Source organism: Somniosus microcephalus, chromosome 4 (genome assembly GCF_052327205.1).
Source record: "Somniosus microcephalus isolate GS21.2 chromosome 4, FLI_Smic_1.0, whole genome shotgun sequence".
NCBI lineage: Eukaryota > Metazoa > Chordata > Chondrichthyes > Squaliformes > Somniosidae > Somniosus > Somniosus microcephalus.
In genome coordinates, this window is record NC_140990.1 from 248,518,170 (window position 1) to 248,542,510 (window position 24,341).

Sequence of the window (24,341 nt, forward strand, 5' to 3'; positions counted from 1 at the left end):
GCTCTGCCATTCAATGAGATCATGGCTGATCTTCTGCCTCAGTTCCATTCACCAGCCTTATCGCCATATCCCTTGATGCCTTTACTAGTCAGAAATCTATCGACTTCTGTTTTGACTATACCCAATGACTGAGCCTCCACAGCCCTCTGGGGTAGAGAATTCCAAAGATTCACCACCCTCTGAGAAGAAATTTCTTCTCATCTCAGTCCTCAATGGCCTACCCTTTAGCCTGAGGCTGTGGCCCCTGGTTCTAGACTCCCAGGCCAAGGGAAACATTCTCCCAGCATCCACCCTATCAAGCCCTGTAATAATTTTGTATGCTTCAATGAGATCCCCTCTCATTCTTCTGAATTCAGGAGAATACAGGCCTAGTTTACTCAATCTCTTTTCATATGACAATCCTGCCATCCCAGGAATCAATCTCATGAACCTTCGTTGCACTCCCTCTATGACACGTATATCCTTCCTTAGGTAAGGAGACCAAAATTGTACACCGTACTCCAGATGTGGTCTCACCAAGGCCCTATATAATTGGAGTAAGACTTCTTTACTCCTGTACTCAAATCCTCTTGTAATGAAGGCCAGCATACCATTTGCCTTCCTAATGGCTTGCTGCACCTGCACATTCACTTTCAGTGACTCATGTACAAGGACAGCCAGGTCCCTTTGAGCATCTGCATTCCCCAATCTTTCACCATTTAGGAAATACTCTGCCTTTCTGTTTTTTCTACCAAAGTGGATAACTTCACATTTATCCACATTATATTCCATCTACCATGTTCTCGCCCACTCACCGAGCCTGTCGAGACCCCCTTGAAGCCTCTTCACATCCTCTTCGCAACTGACACTGCCACCTAGCTTTGTGTCATCAGCAAATTTGAAAATGTTACATTTAGTCCCCTCATCCAAATCATTGATATAGATTGTGAATAGCTGGGGCCCAAGCAACGATCCTTGCGGTACCCCACTAGTCGCAGCCTGCCATCCTGAAAAAGACCCGTTTATCCCTACTCTTTGTTTTCTGTCTGTTAACCAATTCTCAATCCATGCTAGTATATTACCCCCAATTCCATGTGCCCTAATTTTGTGTGGAATCTTATCGAAGACCTTCTCAAAATCCAAATACACCACATCTACCGGTTCCCCTTTGTCTACTCCACTAGTTACATCCTCAAAGAACTCCAATAGGTTTGTCAAACTGGACTTCCCTTTCATAAATCCATGTTGACTCTGCCCAATCTTACTATTAGTTTCTGTGCCCAGTTATTGCATCCTTTATAATAGATTCCAGCATTTTCCCAACTACTGATGTGAGGCTAACAGGTCTGTAGTTCCTCGTTTTCTCTCTCCCTCCTTTCTTAAATAGCGGGGTTACATTTGCTATCCTCCAATCTGCAGGAACCGTTCCAGAATCTATAGAATTTTGGAAGTTGACAACCAATGCGTGCTCTATCCCAATGGCCACCTCTTTCAAAACCCTAGGATGTAGGTCATCCGGTCCTTGAGATTTATTGACATTTAGTCCCATTAATTTTGCTAGTACTGTTTTTTTTTACTAATAATAATTTCTTTAAGTTCCTCATTCTCACCACACCCTTGGTTTTCTCATATTTCTGGGAGGTTTTTTGTGTCTTCCTCCGTGAAGACAGAAACAAAGTATTTATTTAATTTCTCTGCCATTTCCTCATTCCCCGTTATAAGTTCTCCTGTCTCTGACTGTAAAGGACCTACATTTACCTTCACCAGTCTTTTCCTTTTCACATACCTATAGACGCTTTTACAATCTGTTTTTATATTTTTCGCTAGTTTGTGCTCATATTCCATTTTTCCTTTATCAATTTCTTGGTCCCCCTTTGCTGATTTCTGAAAAGATCCCAATCCTCAGGCTGACCGCTTTTTCTGGCAACTTTATAAGCTTCCTCCTTTGACTTAATACTAGCTCTAATTTCTTTTGTTAGCCATGGTTGGATCACTTTTCCTTTTGGGTTTTTATGCCCTAGAGGAATATGTGTTTGTTGCAAATTATGCATTATTTCCTTGAATGTTAGCCATTGTATGTCCACCTTCATACCTTTTAGTGTAGTCTCCCAATCTACCATGGCCAACTTGTCCCTCATACCCTTGTAGTTTCCTCTGTTTAGATTGAAGACCTTAGTTTCAGATTGGACTACATCACTCTCAAACTTAATATAAAATTGAATTATATTATGGTCACTTGTCCCTAAAGGCCCCTTTACCACAAGATTATTGATTAGACCTTTCTTGTTACACAGTACCAGATCCAGAATAGCCTGTTCCCTGGTTGCTTCCTCCACATACTGATCCAGGAAACCATCTCGCATGCATTCCAAGAATTCGTCCTCCACACCATTAGTGGTAATTTGATTTGCCCAGTCAATATGTAGATTAAAGTCCCCCATGATTACTGTATTGCCCTTGTTACATGCACTTCTAATTTCTTGATTGATACTATGCCCTACATTACCGCTACTGTTTGGTGGCCTATACACAACTCCCACCAATGTTTTCCACCCTTTGCAGTTTCTTAGTTCCACCCAAACTGATTCCAGTTCTACATCACGATCTGCCAAGCCAAGATCTTTTATCTCTACCGTACCGATCTCATCCCTTATTAACAGCGCTACGCTACCTCCTTTTCCTTTTTGTCTGTCCTTCCTAAATGTTGAGTACCCAGCTTTGGTTACCCTGCAACCATGTCTCTGTAATGGCAATTACATCATACCCATTTACTTCTGTTAGTGCCATTAATTCATCCACCTTGTTGCAAATGCTACGTGCATTTGATAAAGTGCCTTCAACTTTGCCTGTTTTATATTTTTCTGCACTTTGACCCTCTTTACTGTTGGCCTTTGTTTCTGCTCCCTACTAGTTTTGCTGACCTACTTTTCTGACTTGCATTTCCAGCTTTGTTTCTCTCTGTTCTGGGCCCACACTTAGGTTCCCAGCCCCCTGACAAACTAGTTTAAATCCTTCCCAACAGCACTAGCAAACCCTCCCTGTGAGGATATTGGTCCCGGTTCAGCCGAGGTGTAACCCGTCCAGCTTGTACAGGTCCCATCTTCCCCAGAATCGATCCCAATGCCTCAGGAATTTAAATCCCTCCCTCCTACACCATCTCTCCAGCCACGCATTCATCTGGTCTATTCTCCTATTTCTGCTCTCACTAGCATGTGGTACTGGGAGTAATCCTGAGATTACTACCTTTTGAGGTCCTGCTTTTTAATTTATTTCCTAGCTCCCTATATTCTGCTTGCAGGACCTCGTCCCTCTTTCTACCTATGTCGTTGGTATCGATATGGACCACAACCTCTGGCTGTTCACCCTCCCCCTTCAGAATGTCCTGTAGCCGCTCCGTGACATCCTTGACCCTGGCACCAGGAAGGCAACATACCATCCTGGAGTCACGTCTGCGGCCACAGAAATGTCTATCTGTTCCCCTTACAGAAACGTCTATCTGTTCTCTCTCTCTTTCTCCCCCAGTCACGCTCTCTGTCTTCCCCCAGTCGCTCTCTCTCTCTCTCTCTCTCTCTCTCTCTCTCTCCCCCACCCCCAGTCACACGCTCTCTTCCCCTGTCTCTCTCTCTTTTTCCCCCAGTATCTCTCTCTCTCTCTCTCTCGCTCTCTCTCTTTCCCCCCACCCAGTCTCCCTCTCCCCTTTCAATCTTCGATATTTCCCCCCACTGGCCACCAACAGATCCAGTGACCTTATCCACACGGAGCCGAGGAAAGCATGGCTCACAGAGCAGGCTGCAACTGGGTAATGCGCGTGCGTGGCTCCGATATACCGCAAGCATGCGCAGAAGGCCGCAAAGGTACCCGTGCAAATAATCACCGCTTTTTAATCGGTCCTACAGGTTTCCGTTTTTCAGGCTCGCAGGAGCGGGATGGCACCTGCGGGCCTGAAGAACAGGAGCCTATAGGACCAATTTTAAAAGAGCGACTGCACGCTGGAGCCCTCTCCTGTGGAACTATGCGAGTGCGCGGCCTCCACGGGATAGCTGCGCAGCCGTGGACCCATGCAGCTTAGGGGGTACAGTGGGTACCACCCGACTAGCCATTACCGGTCAAGTCTAAGATGTATCTATTTACTTTACTGTCTGCCTTTCAGCCGTCTCTAGCTATACTTTCCTTTTTATGCGTGGGACTAATTTTCTCAACCAATTTCTTATACGGCACTCTCTCAAATGCTTTCTGACAGTCCCTATAAACTATATTCAACTCAACTCTTGAGAGCTGAAAATATATTGAGGTACACGTAGTTTATTGCCCTGATTTACCCCTCATTTTCTTGTGTAACTGAGGCCATGATGTAAATGTATGAACAAATTTCGAATCATAGATTCATTGAAATTTACGGCACAGAACTGGGCATCCATGAGCATAACACCACAATTTGTAACCTCATGGTCTGGCATATCCCTCACTCTACCATTACCATCAAGCCAGGGGACCGACCCTGGTTCAATGAGGTGCAGAAGAGCATGCCAGGAGCAGCAGTAGGCGTACCTAAAAATTAAGTGCCAACCTGGTGAAGATACAACACTGGACTACGTGCTAAACAGCGGAAACAGCATGCTATAGACAGAGCTAAGCAATCCCACAACCAGTGGCTCAGATCAAAGCTCAGTAGTCCTGCCACATCCAGTCGTGAATGGTGGTGCACAACTAAACAACTTATGGGAGGAGGAAGCTCCATGCACATCCCCATCCTCAATGCTGGCAGAGCCCAGCACGTGAGTGCAAAAGACCAGGCTGAAGCGTTCACAACCACCTTCAGCCAAAAGTGCTGAGTGGATGATCCATCTCTGCCTGAGGTCCCCACCATCACAGAAGCCAGTCTTCAGCCAATTCAATTCATTCTACGTGATATCAAGAAACGGCTGAGCGCACTGGATACAGCAAAGGCTATGGGCCCCGACAACATCCCGGCTATCGTGCTGAAGACTTGTGCTCCAGAACTAGCCACACCTATAGCCAAGCTGCTCCAGTACAGCTACAACACTGGCATCTACCTAAAAATGTGGAAAGTTGCCCATGTATATCCTGTCCACAAAAAGCAGGACAAATCCAATCCGGTTAATTACCACCCCATCAGTCGATTCTCAATCATCAGCAAAGTGATGGAAGGTGTCATCGACAGTGCTATCAAGCGGCACTTACTCACCAATAACCTGCTCGCCGATGCGCAGTTTGGGTTCTGTCAGGACCACTCTGCTCCAGACCTCATTACAGCCTTGGTCCAAACATGGACAAAAGAGCTGAATTCCAGAGGTGAGGTGAGAGTGACTGCCCTTGACCTCAAGGCAGCATTTGACCGAGTGTGGCGTCAAGGAGCTGTAATAAAATTGAAGTCACTGGGAATCGGGGGGGAAAACTCTCCACTGGCTGGAGTCATACCTAGCACAAAGGAAGATGGTTGTGGTTGTTGGAGGCCAATCATCTAAGCCCTAGGTCATCGCTGCAGGAGTTCCTCAGGGCAGTGTCCTAGGCTCAACCATCTTCAGCAGCTTCATCAATGACCTTCCCTCCATCATAAGGTCAGAAGTGGGGATGTTCGCTGATGATTGCACAGTGTTCAGTGCCATTCACAACTCCTCAGATAATGAAGCAGTTCGTGCCCGTATGCAGCAAAACCTGGACAACATTCAGGCTTGGGCTGATAAGTGGCAAGTAACATTTGCACCACTCAAATGCCAGGCAATGACTATCTCCAACAAGAGAGTTGAACCACCGTCCCTTGACATTCAACGACATTGCCATCACCGAATCCCCCACATCCTGGGGGTCACCATTTACCAGAAACTTAACTGGACCAGCCACATAAATACTGTGGCTACAAGAGCAAGTCAGCGGTTGGGCATTCTGTGGCGAGTGTCTCACCTCCTGACTCCCCAAAGCCTTTCCACCATCTACAAGGCACAAGTCAGGAGTGTAATGGAATACTCTCCACTTGCCTGGATGAGTGTAGCTCCAGCAACACTCAAGAAGCTCAACACCATCCAGGACAAAGCAGCCCACTTGATTGGCACCCCATCTACCATCTTAAACATTCACTCCCTGTGTACCATCTGCAAGATGCACTGCAGCAACTCGCCAAGGCTTCTTTGACAGAACCTGGAACCTCTTCCACCTAGAAGGACAAGGGCAGCAGGCGCATGGGAACACCATCACCTCCAAGTTCCCCTCCAAGTCACACACCCTCCTGACTTGAAAATATATCGTCGCTGGGTCAAAATCCTGGAACACCCTCCCTAACAGCACTATGGAAGTACCTTCAACTCAGACTGCAGTGGTTCGAGAAGGCGGCTCACCACCACCCTCTCCATGTTAATTAGGAATGGGCAATAAATACTGGCCTTGCCAGTCGCGCTCACATCCCATAAACGAATAAAAAAAAGGAGGCCATTTGGCCCATTGTGTCTGGTCGAAAAAGAGCAATCCAGCCTAATCCCACTTTTCAGTTCTTGGTCTGTAGCCTTGTAGGTTATAACACCTAGGCCTAGAAATTCAGTGTAGCCACTTTTGGGGCGGTAAAGTCGGGCGGGTGCTAAAGTTAGCGCCCGCCGGAAAGTGGAGGCCACTTCGCCGATATTCAGTAGCTTTGGCCAAGGAGTTTGGGCGAGCGCTGAAACTGGCGTTGCACTCCTATCTTTAGGCGCTAAGCCGGCGGTGCAGACTGATAACGCCGAGGCCGGGCGCAGCGCAGGTGCGGTCATGTTTTGATTGACAGCAGACACCCTGACGCCGGCCAGCTCTTAAAGGGGGAAGGGTCGACTTTGTCTGCTGCCACGCCCTGGATAGTGGAGCCCTGCAGCTAGGCCTGAACACTGCTGGTGGACCCAAATAGCGCCTGAAGCCATGCAGAAGGCCCGTGAACGAGCGCAGCGCTTCTCAGAGCATGCTTTGAGGGTGCTGCTTAGGGGTTTGGAAAAGAAAAGAGAGATCTTGTGCCCGGACAGTGGCAAGAAGGCTCCCAGGAGGCAGTACAGGAGAGCCTGGAGGGAAATCGCCCAGAGGGTCTCAGCCAACAGCGATGTCCCCAGGACTGGTGACCAATGCCGCAAGAAGTACAACGACCTCACTCGGTTGGTCAGGGTGAGTACCCTTTCCAGTGTCCTCCTCATCCTTGCATATGCACCTCACATTATGGGCAAAGGGACCTCAAAGGCCTAATGGCCAGCCCTCCTCCCGCAGCTATGGCACTGGCATGATCATCAATAGCACTTTCTGCACTTTACACACTGGCCAAGCTATTCGACCATGGGAGGCAGTGCACACAACAACAGGGCACCACACTGGCCAAGCTATTCGACCATGGGAGGCAGTGCACACAACAACAGGGCACCACACTGTACTTAGAGGCCGTCCTTTCTCTTGCAGGCCAAGCTGGCGCAGAATCTGAAGAGCCGGACTGTCACCGGGGGAGGCCGTGTCCAGTTCCAGGAGCTCAGTGACCTGGAGGAGCGCGTGGCTCGACTCATGCGTGCCCGGGTGGTTGGCCCCGTAGCTATTGGAGATGCCGACCCTGTGCTGGGCCCCAATGGTAAGGACATGACCGTTTGGACCTCTCTCGTTCCCCTTGCGCTTCAGATCTACATCCTTTGCCACTGTCCCACCAATGCGCATAATGCCAACACTCATGCCTCCCTCGCTGACGCCCTGTCCTCACTCTAAAGCTACTCTTGTGCCTTCCTGCTTTCAGCTGGTGAGGAGGTCGTCCCTGAAGCTGAGAGTGCCAGTCCCTCGGAAGAGGAGGACAACGAGGACCAAGAGGAAGGCGGCACATTGGGGGAACCCTCATCCGCGCCAGGGGATGGCAATGGAGGGGACACGTCTTGCCTGGAGGAGAGCCAGGGGGAAGTGTTGCAGGGGGGTGTAGCTCCTGGGCCCAGTGGCGTCCAGGCACGCGGGAAGGGTCGGGCAGCACGGCTGCCTTCTCCCCAGAGGGGGGAAGTGTTGCAGGGGAGGGCAGTTGCTGGGCCCAGTGGCGTCCAGGCACGCGGGAAGGGTCGGGCAGCTCGGCGGCCTTCTCCCCAGAGGGAGAGTCCGGCCTCCAGTCCGGAGACGGTCCTCGCCCAGGAGGTGCGCCTCCTTGATGAAATGTCCGCGGACTCGGAGCGGCGCCACACCGAGTTCATGGGGGCTGTGGGACAGTTGCCTCAGGCCATTGAGTCCCTGGCTCATAGTGTGGCCGATTTCGGGGACTCACAGGCCAGGGGTGTCGACCAACTCGCGGCAGCACAGGACGCGAGTCGAGAGTTCCTGAGTGGTGCCGTGCAGACACTGGCTGGTCTGATGCGGGCACAGACCAGGGCAGTTCGGGCACTCACTTCTGCCACACTCGCTGTGTCACGGACGCATCGCCAGGGCACCCGCCGCCCTGCTGCAGCACAGCGGTCTGGCCTTCACCAGATTGCTGCGCTTGCTGCAGTGCCAGCCCGGCCGAGTGCCAGTGTCTCTGGCGACCAGCGAGCGCCTGGCATCAGCCAGCTTGCCCCCATTGCTGCAGCCGCCACTGCCACTCCCCCAGCCAAGCTGCGACGAGCTGCTGGTGAGACTGATGCTGCCCAGCCACAGCTGCAACAGTCAGCAGCCGGCCCCTCCAGGGCCGGACCTCGTCTAGGCCGACCCCCAAGGGCATCTGCCGTCACGTATTGTGCCCCTCAGGAGCCTTCCCCCAGCCTTGCAACACCCACAGGGCCCAGGTTGAGGCGGAGCAACAGGTCGGGCAGGGGCCGGAGAAGCCTGCACAAGGACTCGCCCTCTCGGCACACCAAGTAGAGTGTGTTGCCAACTGTTTTTTTTATATGGGGGTGTTTGTGTTCTGTATGGGGGGGTTTGTCTTGGTTAGGCCGAGGATGAAGGCCAATTGGATGGACAAGTTTTGTTATTCCTCCCCAGGTTGTGGGAGTGAGATATGTTTTTGACTGTTTTTTGGGGGTCTTGTCTGTTTTTCTGTTTCATGTGGGAAGGGCCCTGAGTTTGTTAAATAAAGCTTTTTATTTATTCAGCTTGTCCAGGTGTCATGTTTCAAGTGGTTGTTGCGTTAACCGGCTGAGGGCTTGCGGAGCGGCTGCATTCAGGTGCGTTCATTGCCACAAGCCATTCCCTGACAGGGGGCCTAGAAGTGTCGTTCAATAAGCCGCCGGCAGATGGCCCTTGGACCTTGTGGCTCCCTCCTGGGCTGGTACTCCTCCTCCTCCTCCTCATGGTCCTCCTGCTCGTCCTCCTGAGGTGGTGGTCCAACGTGAGGTGGCAGTGCCTGAGTCCTGCAGATAGCCAGGTTGTGCAGCATGCAGCAAACGACGACGAACTGGGAGACTCTATCCGGCGAATACTGTAGAGATCCGCCGGAACGATCCAGGCAGTGGAACCGTTGCTTGAGGACGCCAATCGTTTGCTCTATGATGTTCCTTGTGGCTTGATGGCTTTCGTTGTATGCCTCCTCAGCAGGGGTCCTGGGCGCGCGGAGCGGGGTCATGAGCCATGTACACAAAGGGTAGCCCTTGTCCCCAATAAGCCATCCCCTTGGTGGAGGCTGTGCCTCGAACATGTCAGCCACAGTAGTCTGGCGCAGGATAAATGCATCGTGGCTGCTTCCTGGAAAGCGGGCATTGACAGCTAGGATGCGCTGCCTGTGGTCACACACCAGCTGTACATTGAGGGAATGGTAGCCCTTCCAGTTGCGGTAATCCTCGGCATTGTCGATAGGTGCCCGCATAGCCACATGCGTGCAGTCAATGGCGCCCTGCACCATGGGGAAGTCGGCGATCCTGGCAAATCCGACTGCACGCTGCTCCTGCCTCTCTAGGGTCATGGGGAAGGAGATGAATTGGTGTCTCCTTGCGAAAAGGGCATCGGTGACCTGCCGGATGCAGCGATGCACGGCGAACTGGGAGATGTTCGCTATGTCCCCAGCAGCGGCTTGGAAGGATCCGCTTGCATAAAAGTTCAGAGCCACCGTGACCTTCACTTCCACCGACAGAGACGTCCTGCACATCAGCTGTGGACGCAGATCTCTGTGAAGCAGCTGGCAGATCTCTGCAACCACCTCCCTTCTGAAGCGCAGCCTCTTAACACAATGCGCGGCAGTCATGGTGAGATAGGACACCTGCTGCCGGTATTCCCTGAGTGGGTAAGGCCTACGTTGCCGATGCCTGATGGCCCCTCTGCGTCTAGGCATGGCTGGCCCTCTCACACGGCATCTGCGAGCCCTTCGCACACAATGCTGGAACTGAGGGTTGGAACCCCATGCAACCCCCATAATAAACTTGCAAAGAGTGAAATCACAATGAGTCAAATTTCCAAGCTCTGGCCAGAAGCCAAAAATACCTCTCCTATGTTGTCCCAAATCAGTAAGGTCTGTTCCTTGGTCTCTGTCCAGAAATCCAAAGCACTAAAGTCATTGCAGCAAAATGGCTGGCCTTTATAGTTCAGTCTAAGTGCCCTTTAATTAGCGCTCCCCGAGGCCCGCAGGGCCTCTGCTGCGTTCCACTTCACAGTTCTTAACAGCGCCGCGCCCACATTGGGCGGGCGCCACTGAATTTCCGGTTTGGGGCGCACAAACAGCGTTGCACGACGAAATGATGTCACAAGCTGCGGGCGCAAACACTTTGCGCCGGCGCTAAATGTCAACTGAAGTTGGGCGTAGGCGCAGATCGGCCTGCGCCCGAACGCTAAGTGCCTAGCGCTCGAAATCTACCCCTCTTATGGCGCTAACGGCTGGCGAACGCAACTGAATTTCTAGGCCCTAAAGTTCTCCTCAATTCCCCTCTAATCCTTCTACCAATTACTTTAAATCTATGCTCCCTGGTTATTGACCTCTGCTAAGGGAAACAGGTCCTTCCTATCCACTCTACCTAGGCCCCTCATAATTTTATACACCTTAATTAAATCTCCCCTCAGCCTCCTCTGTTCCAAAGAAAACAACCCCAGCCTATCCAATCTTTCATCATAGCTAACATTCTCCAGTCCTGGCAACATCCTCGTAAATCTCCTCTGCACCCTCTCTAGTGCAATCACATCTTTCCTGTAATGTGGTGACCAGAACTATACGCAGTACTCTAGCTATGACCTAACTAGTGTTTTATACAGCTATAGCCTAACATCCCTGCTCCTGTATTCTATGCCTCAGTTAATAAAGGAAAATATCTCATCTGTTTTCTTAACCACCTTATCTACCTGTCCTGCTACCTTCAGGAATCTGTGATCATGCACTCCAAGGTCCCTCTGTTCCTCTACACTTCTCAGTATCCTACCATTTATTGTATATTCCTTTCCCTTGTTTGCCCTCCCCAATGCATTACCTCGCACTTCTCCAGATTGAATTCCATTTGCCACTTTTCTGCCCATTGACCAGTCCATTGATATCTTCCTGCAGTCTACAGCTTTCTTCCTCACTATCAACCACACAGCCAATTTTTGTGTCATCTGCAAACTTCTTAATCATGCCCCAACATTGAAGTCTAAATAACAACAGAAAATGCTGGAAAAACTCAGCAAGTCAGGCAACATCCGTGGAGAGAAATTTGAGTTGACGTTTCGGGTTTGACCCTTCTTCAAAACTGGAGAGAAAAGGAACTAGATCGAAGGCAGGGCTGCGATCGGACAAAAGAATAAAAGAACCAAAAGAAGTAAAAGAGATTAGAAGCTAGACGAGATGGTAATAGGCTGTGATTAGGTGTAAAGTGTACTGGCAGGGCAAAAGATAGCTGCCAGGTGTGAGAGAGAAACAAAAGGAAAGGAGGGGGGGGGGAAAGGAAAGGAGTGGAAAAATATAAGTGAAAATGAAATAGGGGCCGAGGTTATGATCTGAAATTGTTGAACTCGATATTGAGACCGGAAGGCTGCAGACTGCCTAATCGGAAGATGAGGTGCTGTTCCTCGAGTTTACGTTGAGCTTCCGTGGAACAGTACAAGAGGCCAAGGACGGTGAGGTCCGAGTGGGAATGGAGCGGTGAATTGAAATGACAGGCGACCGGAAGCTCGGGGTCACCCTTACGGACTGAACGGAGGTGTTCCGCAAAGCGGTCACCCAATCTGCATTGAAGTCTAAATCATTGATATATACCACGAAAAGCAAGGGACCTAATACTGATCATTGCGGAACCCCACAGAAACAGCCTTCCAGTCACAAAAACACCCGTCAACCATTACCCTTTGCTTTAGTCACTGAGCCAGTTTGGGATCCAACTTGCCACTTTTCCTTGGATCCGATAGGTTTTTACTTTTCTGACCAGTTTGCCATGTGGGACCTTGTCAAAAGCCTTTTTACAACCTCTTGCAAATTTTTTACAGCCATAAAATACTCTTACAATAGCTTTCACTTAACTAAAAAATATCTTTTGCATCCCCTGAAAGAACTACAAACACTGCTTTTTCTCTCTTTCCATTTCTGTTTATCACTCACCAACCCATGGGGAAACCTCAGTCTGAGACTTGAACCACCAACTAAGCTGTACTTCCTCAATTTACAGTTGCTCGGCAGGCGCCTGCCGTTTTGGAAAACTGACGCTAGAGGTCAAACTGGAATGAATACTATAACCTGAGAAATCCAGGTTAGCCCTGATTTTGTAAATGCCTGCAGTACTATTTCTGTATTGAGAGGGAGCGGAGAGTCTGGGAGGAACAGTGTTGAATCTGGGATGTTACTTGTGTATTCAAACAGATAATCCTGAAAAAAAACTACCAAATGACCATTACTGTAATGTTAAATGTAAAGCAATATGCTGGAAACACTCAGCAGGTCTGACAGCATCTATAGAGAAACAGAATGTTTTCTGCATTTTCTGTTATTTCAGATCTCCAACATCTGCAATATTTTGCTTTTGTATTACTTGTAAGTTTTGTTATCTCTGAAACTATTGCTCCATACCTTGAACCACGTAGTCATCTGCAAGGTCCCGCGCAGGCCGCTCACCGGCTTTTACATTGTAGACACTGTGCATGCACAAAAATTTGAATGGGCCATGCAGTGGGGGAGGCAGGTTGCACAGGAGGCAGTGCAGCTTATGGGGGACGTTGCCTTGAACTAGAAGACCTTTCTACTCTTTAATAACTGCATCATTCACATTTTGAATGCCGGTAGACATGGTTCTCTGGCTGATGCCAGATATCCCTCCCCTTTGACACAAAAGTAGCTGTGACTTTCACATCTACAGGTAGAGCTGTTCCAATCGTGGGAGACCCTCCAATCCTCTGCTCTCACGTGACATGTTTATGTAATTGCATCCCACTAGCACTTCAACTTTATCTGACACTTTCTCCATCAATTCCAGTTAGAATATTCCGAACATTGTATGGTCTTCTCATGAGAGACCTGCACCATTGGGCCTTCATCGATCTCCTGAACAGGATGGTGGTGGTCATACACAACCAGTTTTCTGACTCCTTGGATACATAAAAACTACAGTGTAGTCTGCTATAATTTGATCCATGGTTAATGGTGTCAATTGCTAATTTACTAACAGCTTTACTAACCTATTTTCAACATTGAAAATTACTTTTGGAAACTGGTAACTTCTAATTCCAATGGATCATTATTGAACTGTCACCAAAATTCCAACACCTGGAAATTCACCCCTGTGTGTCAAGACTCTAGAAGTATGTGAATGATCTGGGTGTTATACTGACCTGTTTAGTTGAATAATTAGAATGCGGGCAATGTTAGGGAATTAAATTCAACAAAAATTATTTTGTATTATATCTGTTGCATTTTTGGGGCCTAGCGCACTGTAATGACTGGTGTAGTCTTTATTTGTTCATTTTTTTTCTCTGCCCATCAAGATGAGGCGCATCAGCCCTAAGTAATTTAATACTTTTTCCAATTTTACCACTCGGGTCAGATATAGTATAAGCCAGATGCAGCATAATGCTCCTTGCCTCAGTATAATATTTTAATTTTTCAAACCAGCTTATAGCACCATTATAGATTTGCTGCCAAATTATGAACAGTTCTTTTGTTAAGGACCCACAAGCACTAGGGTTGACACTATCCAAATTCTCATTTCTCATAGAATCCTGGCTGGGAGCCAGCAGAAAAGGAGACTTTCACCTCCTCAGTTTGAGCTGAATTTGAACACCGGTTACTGAGTTCAAAAGGCAGCATGCTTAGCAACTACATGGTCTAGTTTCTTTGTATTTTGAAATGTAGAATTTTGATTAGGAGGATAACTTGTGTGTTGCATGAAGTTTCACTTCAAACAAATTCCTGTACTCATAATTGTCAGATGGCAAGGACATTCCTAACTAAGTATCTCTTTGGGTGCATTACCATCTTTTGACTTTTTTTATTTCTCTGTGTACCCAAAAGTAAGATGCTGTTGAGGAAACCTTCTTCGGATTATAATTTTTCAAGAGTGTGGTTTTGAACAAGATGTGCTAATCTAAATATTTTTTGCAAAGGAAACTTGACCACCTTGAAAAAAAGAAAAAACGAGAGAAAAAGAAAAAGCAAAAAAAGAAGAAAAATAAAGGTAAACATAAGAAAAAGGAAAGCAGTCCACCCACTACCATCTCTTCTAGCGAAAGTGATTCTGAAATTGAGAAGAAAAAGGAGACTCACAGCAAAAATAAATATTTGAAGAAGAGGGACATTTCATCAGACAGTAAAATCAGCTCCAAAGAAAAGCTGGAGATTTACAAACAAAAACTCAACAAAACATATTCAAGCAGTTATTTCAAGCCTGAAGACAAGAATACAGAAGAAGTTAATAGAAAGAGTAGTAAAAACAGAAATAAAAGAGACAGGAGCTATAGCACCAGTAGAGACAGGAGCTACAGCACCAGTAGGGACAGGAAACGAAATGGTCGGAGTAGAAGCAATAGCAGAGATGCACGTGAAAGGACAAAAGGAAAGGACAAGCAAAGTATAAGTCACAGTAGAGAGAAGTACACTGATGGGAGACGTGTGAGCAGAAGCCGAAGCATGGAGAGAGATTGCAAGGACCAGATTAGCAGTCTCAATGTACACCAGCAAATACAAAGTAGAGAGAGTGGGAATCAGGAAAGCTATCGTAAGGAAAGCAATAGCAGGGATGTACATTGGGTAAGAACTAGAGATAACAAAAGTAAGGATAAAAGGGAGGGATACACCATAAAAGAATGACCATAGAATTGAAATGAGTAGAGAGAAAAGCCAAAGGACTTGCATTTTCTATTGTCTGGTAATAGTTGAGACATGCTGTAAAGTGTTTTTGCCTAGTTTATGATGCATTTTCTGATTGTTTTAGAACTTTATTTCACATATAGTCTCAAACTGTTAGAATGACTATGTATTCATCTGTATTTTTTTGATTACTTATTGAATAAAGTCTATAACAAAAGACAAATGACTGTGTCAGTAACCTAGGTAATGCATTTGGGGAGGGCTAACAAGGCAAAGGAATACACAATAAATGGTAGGATACTGAGAAGTGCAGAGGGACCTTGGAGTGCATGTCCACAGATCCCTGAAGGTAGCAGGACAGGTAGATAAGGTTGTTAAGAAGGCATACGGGATACTTTCCTTTATTAGCCGAGGCATAAAATATAAGAGCAGGGAGGTTATGCTTGAATAATAATAATAATCAACTTTATTGTCATTGTTAGTGCACAAGTGCAGTACAACGAAATGTAGGCTTGCGGCTCCCGAGAGTGTACATTTAGATTAAGACATTTAAACATTCAACATACATTTGGCTTGTAATACATTAACATAAACATAACCATAATAAAGTGCATTGGCAGATGTGCAGGATTTAGGCCTAGAGATTCAGTGGCCTGCGCCACCAGTTTGCGCCCAAAGAGGGCTTTTGCGCTTCTGGCCACAACCACGATATTTAGCAGGGCGCTAATGGCGGCGTTAGCCTGTAGCGCTGCGCCGCCACCGATGACGTCATCGGTGTGCGCAGCGCCCCGCTATCGCCCCGCTGGCCATATTTGGTCGCTGCCGCCTCCTCCGCGCCGGCCGCAAACAGCGACCGGTACACAGGGGCCTACCTGTGGCGGTAGTGGGGCGAGTTAAGGTGGAGGTGCGGCCGGCCGCTTTTTCGGCGGCCGCCTGCCCGCACCTCCGTCCCCGGCCTCCTACACCACCCCCCCCCCACCCCCCCCCGCGGCATTGCCGGCTGTTTCCCAAGAGGCCGGCACTTCTCCTTGGTGCCGGGCTCATTTGCCGGCACTCGCGAGCGGGGATCGCGCTGTTGCAGGCACCTCCCCCTTAAGAGTGGGAGGAAGGCCTGCAGTACCGCAGGCTGCCGTGCTGCAGCGGGTGGCGCTGCGGCACTTTGCGCACCGATATTCAGTTTCAGCGCCCCAAGCGGGGCGCCGAAACCCTTGTTTAGCGGCCGGCTTCCACTTGGGGCGCTGAAACTGAATATCCCGCTGGCGCAAGTGGCTCCGCGCGCAGCGGTAATTCCGGCGCCCAGTCAAGCTGGGCGCCCCAAACTGAATTTCTAGGCCTTAGAGTTTATTTGTGGAGTTCAGTAGGATGACAGCCCTGGGAAAGAAGCTGTTCCTAAATCTGGTCGTACGGGTGCGAATGCATCTGTAGCATCTCCCAGATGGCAGGAGGGCAAACAGACTGTGGCTGGGGTGGGTAGGGTCTTTGATGATGGACTGTGACCTCCGTAAACAGCGTTTCTGGTATATGTGCTCTATGGTCGGTAGCTGGGTGCCGGTAATGCGTTGGGCAGTTTTGACTACCCGCTGCAGGGCTTTCCGGTCATAGTAGCTACAGCTGCCATACCATACTGTGATACAGTTCGTCAGGATGCTCTCTATTGTGCAGCGGTAAAAGTTAGAGAGGATCAGGGGTGACAGGTTACATCCCTTCAGCCTCCTTAGGAAATATAGGCGCTGCTGGGCCTTCTTCACCAGAGAGGAGGTATTGAGGGACCAGGAGAGGTCTTCCGTGATGTGGACTCCGAGGAACTTAAAGCTGTCCACCCTTTCCACCACAGCCCCATTGATGTGGATGGGGGTGTGACTTCCGCCTTTAGACTTCCTGAAGTCCACAATGATTTCTTTGGTTTTCTTGATAAGGGCCAGGTTGTTATCGGCGCACCACTTCACGAGATGCTGGACCTCCTCCCTGTAGGCTGACTCATCGTTGTTGGTGATCTGGCCTACTACCGTGGTATCATCCGCAAACTTGATGATGGTGTTGGAACCATGAACAGCCACACAGTCGTGGGTGAAGAGGGAGTAGAGGAGGGGGCTCAGCACACATCCTTGCGGGGCCCCCGTGTTCAGGGTCAGGGCGGGGGAGGTGTGGTTACCTAATTTGACAGACTGGGGTCTGTTTGTTAGGAAGTCCAGGGTCCAGTTGCAGAGGGAAGTGTTCAGGCCAAGAGTGTGGAGTTTGGTGGCCAGCTTGTTGGGGACGATAGTGTTGAATGCTGAGCTGTAGTCTATGAACAGCATTCTGATGTAGGTCTCTTTACCATCTAAGTGATTCAGTGCAGAGTGTAGAGCAGTTGTGATTGCATCCTCCGTTGATCTGTTTGCACGATAGGCAAACTGTACAAAACACTAGTTAGGCCACAGCTAGAGTACTGCATGTTCTTCTAGTCACCACATTACAGGAAGGATGTGATTGCACTAGAGAGGGTGCAGAGGAGATTTACGAGGATGTTGCCAGGACTGGAGAATTTTAGCTATGAGAAAAGATTGGATAGGCTGGGGTTGTTTTCTTTGGAGCAGAGGAGGCTGAGGGGAGATTTAATTGAGGTGTATAAAATTATGAAGGCCTAGATAGAGTGGATAGGAAGGACCTATTACCCTTAGCAGAGAGGTCAATAACCAGGGGGCATGGATTTAAAGTAATTGCTAGAAGGATTAGAGGGGAGTTGAGGAGAACTTTATTCACCCAGAGAGTGGTGGGGGTCTGGACTTCACTGCCTGAAAGGGTGGTAGAGGCAGAAACGCTCATCACATTTAAAAAGTACTTGGATATGCACTTGATGTATTGTAACCTACAAGGCTACGGACCAAGAGCTGGAAAGTGGGATTAGGCTGGATAGCTATTTTTCAGCCAGCATAGATAGACACAATGGGCCGAATGGCCTCCTTCTGTGCCGTAAATTTCTGTGGTCCGATGATTTTTCATTTTTTCTTCCCTCTCCAAATTTCTAAATAGCTTTCTCATTTATTGTGCTGATCATGTTTCCCTACTTTTTGTTTGTAAATGTCATTCAGATTTCCCCTGTTAAGTATCCACCACCTTCCAAAGCAAATACAGTACCTAGAAATTACAACACAGAAACAAGCTATTTAGCCTAACTAGTCTGTGTTGGTGTTTATCCTCCATACAGCCATTAGTCCGAATCCAATGTGCCAATCTGTTCCCTTTCCTTCAACCACCTATCTAACCTGCTGTTAAATGTTGAGATGGTCTCTGATTAATGGATAACTTCATTAGTGCATTCTGTAGCCTCACAACCCAATGTATATATTTTTAAATTCTTGCTCTCTGTCCTAAATCTCTTACATTTAATTTTATATCTATGTCCCCTTGACCTATACCTCTGAACCACTGGAAACAGTCTGTTTTTATCTACCCTATCTCATCCCTTCATAATTTTAAACACCGCTATCAAATCTTCCTGACCTCTGACCTCAATCTATGCTGCACTATAACAGGTCAAGAAGTTGACTTCTCGGATTTATCTGTTTGCCCTTTAGGAAAGCTTCTTCTGTCTATTTGGAGCTCCCTGCTACTGAGGCTTCGAACTTCAGTGAAGTGGCATATTACTTCGCCTGTATGCAACATATACAGACCAGGGAGAGTTTCCTTTACATAGATGCTCTTGTGTTGCTGTACTAATGTGTTAATGCCACCAGATTTTGACATTTGAATTTTAAGCAGCTAGCCCAAGGTAAACTTGTTGATTTGATGAAGGCCAGTGGCTAGGAAATCCTATTTTTGTATTGGGTCTTCCTGGCAGCTTGGGCTTAGTAAATTTAGTAAGTTTATTTTTGAGTTGCCATCAGCTGCATAAAATCATTGTGTTAGAAGCTGGTGACACTAACATGGCCACACGGAAGTAGAAAAGCAGCTTGTGTTTCTCCACACCTGTGTTTGTTTCAGGCTGTTCACATCACACCTGTATGTTGATGGATTCACTTTCTTTGTGAAAATCTCTCACTGATTTTTTTTTGTCCACAGAGAACATAAGATTTAGGAGCAGGAGTAGGCCATACTGCCCTTTGAGCCTGCTCCACCATTCAATAAGATCATGGCTGATCTTCAACCTCAACTCCACTTTCCCACCCGCTCCCCATATCCCTTGATTCCCCTAGAGTCCAAAAATCTATCGATCTCAGCCTTGAATATAGTCAACGACTCAGCATCCACAGCCCTCTGCGGTAGAGAATGCCAAAGATTTACAACCCTCTGAGTGAAGAAATTCCTCCTCATCTCGGTCCTAAATGGCCGACCCCTTATCCTGAGACTATGCCCCCTAGTCCTAGACTCTCCAGCCAGGGGAAACAACCTCTCAGATCAGTTTTTACAAGAAATGTAAACTAAGCTAAGCATTCCAAATTCAGTAAAGGAGAGAATTACAGGCAGTTTGAAGAACAGACAAATACAAGTAGTATTTAATGTGGAAGAATAACACATCCATTAGTCAGATCACTTTTTGAAAATGCTTTAGAATGACATCACTAAAAAGACAAAGGGGTCGATCTTAACTTTGTGCAATAGTGTAAAACGAATGATAATGAGTGGGCAGCCCGTTTTACATCTCTCCTGATTTTTATTTCCATTAACTCATTATTGGTTCCTCAAACTGTGGTTCCCCAACATCACGCCAATCAGCCCTGCAGGAGGGATCTCCTGTCACAAGTGGGGGTTCAAATAATGCACCTGAACACACGGATATTCTGGTTGACTGTTGAGTATTGAAAAATTACAACTATTAGATCTGGGTCTTTTGGCCCCGTTGGTGTATAACTTTGATTATTTCCCACAGATCATCCACTAATAGAGCTTATCACAGAAAATGGAAAAAGTTTGTGCACTAGTGTCCCACTAAATTATTGAATCCCATTTTACGTTGTGGAGTATCGTTGCAATCTGTTGCACATTACTTTAAAACCTAGTTTTATTCATGTTGTTCTTGTGGTTATTTCAGTCTTTCCTGACCCGTGTGTGTTTAGATCATTAGGAGATCATCCATTGGTGCCCCATTTTATACAAGCTATTTAGAAGTTGTGGACAGTGAGGCGTTCACTGGTTCCTAATTGGGAACTTAATTTAGTTCTTTACAAATTGATGTGCGCCCCCCACCCCCCCCCGACCCCCCCCCCATTAAGTATGAGTTTACAAATTTTACATGGAACACTGCACTGTTATGGTGTTCGTTTTGGCTCACAGCATTAGTGAACTGCAAATCCTTATGTAGATAATGGTGGAGGATGAAGAAGATAGATTATTTTTGTGGTAGGGTCCTTTTCATTCTTCTAATTAAATACATCCTCCACACACCTCAATCTCACCCATCCACATAAACCCTGCAAAGGTATCATTTTTTGGGATTAGTAGTAATTGGTTATTAGTTTCAATTTAACTTCAGGTCAGAATGAACGAGTGCAATGGCAAATGCCCGGGGCTTTATCTGAATTGGGAGTAAGAGACCGTGTGTGGCATTACCTATCTGCACCGTCATGATGACATTTTACATGCCTGCTTAAGTTTTGGAGAAAGCATATGCTATCAAGCTGGACTATACTACTACAGTGTGTGTACAAAACACATCATTCAAAGAATGAAGGAGACCCTACCAGGTACATAATCTATCTTTGTACATTGTGCTTTTACAGTCAAACCATTCCAGTGTGAGGAGCGGCCCATGAAACAAGAACAATCTGCCAAATATTTCTGTATATTGTAATATTTCTGGCCAAAATACTGGGATAATCAGATTGATGTCCCAAGGATTATCTGTTTGAGTGATCATTGAAACATTACTAACCTCTCGTAAACTATCAACATAAATTATAACTACAGGATTTAAACTATAATATTATTATGATCATGATTTGAACCCTAGTGTGTAAAGCTCCCTATCTCTCAGTAGGGTGACTACTCTTGCTCCAAAAAGTGCTCTCCCTCCCTGAGATGTTGGATTGTCCCCAATAAATTTCAATTAAATTTCTATGTTCCTCCTCGCGCACCCCCCCCCCCTGTCTTTTCAAGGTCTGTGACTTCATGCCTTTTCCCTGTGTTTTGTTCAGCTATAGTCTACTGTGATAAAATGTCAAGCTGATCAGTGTTTTCCCATCAGTCTTTTTGCTAAGCTGGTTATGATTGGTTACTTTGCTTTGTGAGCTAATTATTATGATTACATATACGTTTGGACTTTTTTTCGGTTTGGAGTCATATTCTTCTGGTTGGACTGCAAATTCAGGGCCATTGTTTTACAAACCTAGAAAATAAAATTAGGCACTCTCTGTCTCTTATGCACCTTTTTACACTGTAAAGTTAGTGCCAAAATTATTCCACCATTTACAGTCATCTGGTGAAAAATTAACAAATTGCAACTCCAAGCCATCCCTTCAGGAGTTGATTCCACGTTAGTGATGCACCTGGCAAGAATACAATCTGAGGTTATTGCCAAGCAACCACATTTTCAGAATTGAAAAGAACAGCACAGTAATGACAATGTCTCCTGATGTCTGTGTCTCAATTCTACATGCCATGAATATGTTGCTGAATAAAGTATAAATAAGGTATTAGGCTTCTCTAGTGGTTCAGTGAGTTTAAAATAGTGAATAGCTGAGCTGAATATTTGAGGAAGGCCCCAGGTTCAATTCCCTTTTCTGCATTGAGTTAGTTGATCTCAGCTTGTGACAATAGTAAGCATCCTCCAATTGGCCTCAGCTCTCTGGGCTTGGGTTCCCACTCCTGACTGCTTTACAGTAACTTTGTTGGAAGAGGTGATGTGTGAACAGTTGAGGACAGGATTGGGCTCAGCTATTATGTCCCCATGATGGAATAGCCTGCTGACACTCGTCTTCAAAACTCATGAATAATTTGCCACTTGGATAAGGTACGAGAAAATGACTGGTCCCTGTCGGACCATATTCCAGCAGGGACTAAGCAGCTTCAGGAGTGATGGGGAGAAAATTGAGAAATAATTAAGCTATTCAATGAATAATGGAAAGATAACAATTAACCATCTGACACGACAACACCTAGTTTACTGGCTTCGCACTACATGATCATTTTTCACAAATGTTTGTGGCATTTTTTTAACACTATGCATAGAAAAATACCTACATCAATCACATCAATCTGAATATCTCCTGCAATATAATTGTCCTTTCTTTTCTTTACATTTTGAATAACAAAAGAGCACATCATAACAAACCATCTCATTTTTTATTTACTTACAGATGTTTGAATTCATTATCTTCCAACACTTTCATGTACATAGCACATGTAGAACAGGAAATAAAAGATCAGAAGAAGCAGAATTGAAATACCTGTGACAAATATCTAGAATTAAAATATTGATTGAAATTCATCGTTATCTAGGTCACTAGAACATATATGTATATCTGTACTAATAATCAGCTACTCTTATTGTTATTAGTTATATAGTTCTCATCAATCTTATTCTGCCTCTGCTGGTGAGTATTGTAGAGATTAGAGATTACCAATCTCTTTCAAATTATCAAAGCTTCTTCTCATTCACAAGTGTAACTACATCCGTCCTCTTGGACGACTCCGATAACCTGTCTGGACCTCTGGACCCCTAATTTCTCTGAGAGACTGTTCACAACTTTATCTCTACAATGAGCACCCACCATTCTGTTTTAGGTTTCAGTGACGAAACGCCCTCTCTTACGAGGTTTTCCTACCCAGAGCCCCGCCTGGTACCGTTTAATGACGTTATAGACCGAATCCGACTCTTAAGTCGTTTCTCCACAACAACCCTTTTATAGTCCTGCCACAGTCACCAATTTGTAGAGATTAGAGATTATCAATCTCTTTCAAATTATCAAGATATCGACTGCAAACCAATATGGTGGGTATATTATGTTTAATCAGAGTTTTAAGACGGAATATAACATGCTAGTTATACAGCAAAAACATTTGACAGTGACAAGCAGCTGGTACCGGTCCCAATCGGACAGACGGCTGGTGTGCGTGAACCGTTCTCTGGCTTGCGGCCTCTCTTCCTCTTGTTTAGAACCTCTGAGTTAGTAAGCATGGGATCACTCTCGAAAGAGCGTTCGACCAGCCCAATTTCTGCTTGGCTCTTCCCTCCACCGTCTGTGTGGGCAAACCCTCAGGGAGTTACTTTTATTCTCTTTTTAGGGGTGGGCATGAGGCCAAATTATTGACAAGACCATTTAAGCTATAGAGGTTCCCCTAAAAACTCATCACCCAATGGGGCATCAAGTTCTTTGTCTCAATTCTTGGATGAAAGCCCTCCCCTAAAGGGGTCTCATGATCTCAGCCAATTTGTCTTATTGTTTAATCTTTCTGAAGGTTCTTCCTTTAGAATTTGTGTCTTATCTCCCTAGTCCCTATCCTCCCTGGTACAATTGGTACAGGTCAACTATCCCTTATCCGCAATTCCGAAATTCGAAAAGCTCTGAAAACCGAAAGTTTTTTCGTGGAGCGTCTCTCGGTATTTCCAGTGTAAAAGCTTGAGCAGCTTGCACGGGAGTTTGCAGATTACTGCGTGGCCGTGTGCAACTTTGAGGAAACATTGCTGTTAACTATTCCTTTATAGTAATCTGGTTACCTAGCCAGGTTTGCATCCATCACTGGTGGTGTAGTTGTAGGATAAACCCTACGGCTGCCTCTTGTCCATTTATAAGCATTATTATATCCGTTCTGAAATCCGAAAAATTCCAAATTCCGAAACACATCTGGCCCCAAGGGTTTCGGATAAGGGATCGTGCACCTGTACTAGGCCTGGCCTTTTACCCTTTCAATCATGAGGCCCAAGCCAGAGCTGGCCCACTTCAGCTGGTCGTTATCTCACTTTCGTCTAGCAAACTGCTCCATCCTGAGATGGATACCTTAACCTCCCCAAATTTCTTCCATTCTAACTCTTTCTATACTAATTAACTTTTAATTATCTTCACAAACAGTTTTGTTAAGCTAACTCCAATTCCTACCTTAGTATTATATCATGGTTATTAGTAATAATAGAAAAAACGTGGGCATTGAGCCTTAGTTGGTCCAATTAGAGATACATAAACAAAGTTGAAATCCTAACTTGAAAACAGCAGATAGTTAGCTTGGAAACAAGATTATATATGACCATCACACTGCAGAATGCTATAACATCCGCAGGGAACCAAAACACAAGCAGATT

At 46.4% G+C, this 24,341-nt stretch overlaps 1 protein-coding gene across 1 annotated transcript in view; it reads left to right on the forward strand.

Moving 5' to 3' along the window:
- The window catches only part of cirsr (corepressor of RBPJ and splicing regulator), a 101,040-nt gene extending 85,690 nt beyond the window's left edge, over positions 1–15,350 (forward strand). The window contains exon 9 of the mRNA XM_085986159.1: positions 14,425–15,350. Coding sequence (XP_085842285.1) covers positions 14,425–15,127 — 703 coding nt within the window. The 3' untranslated portion in view covers positions 15,128–15,350. The remainder of the gene's footprint in view (positions 1–14,424) is intronic.
- The last annotated feature ends 8,991 nt before the right edge of the window (positions 15,351–24,341 follow it).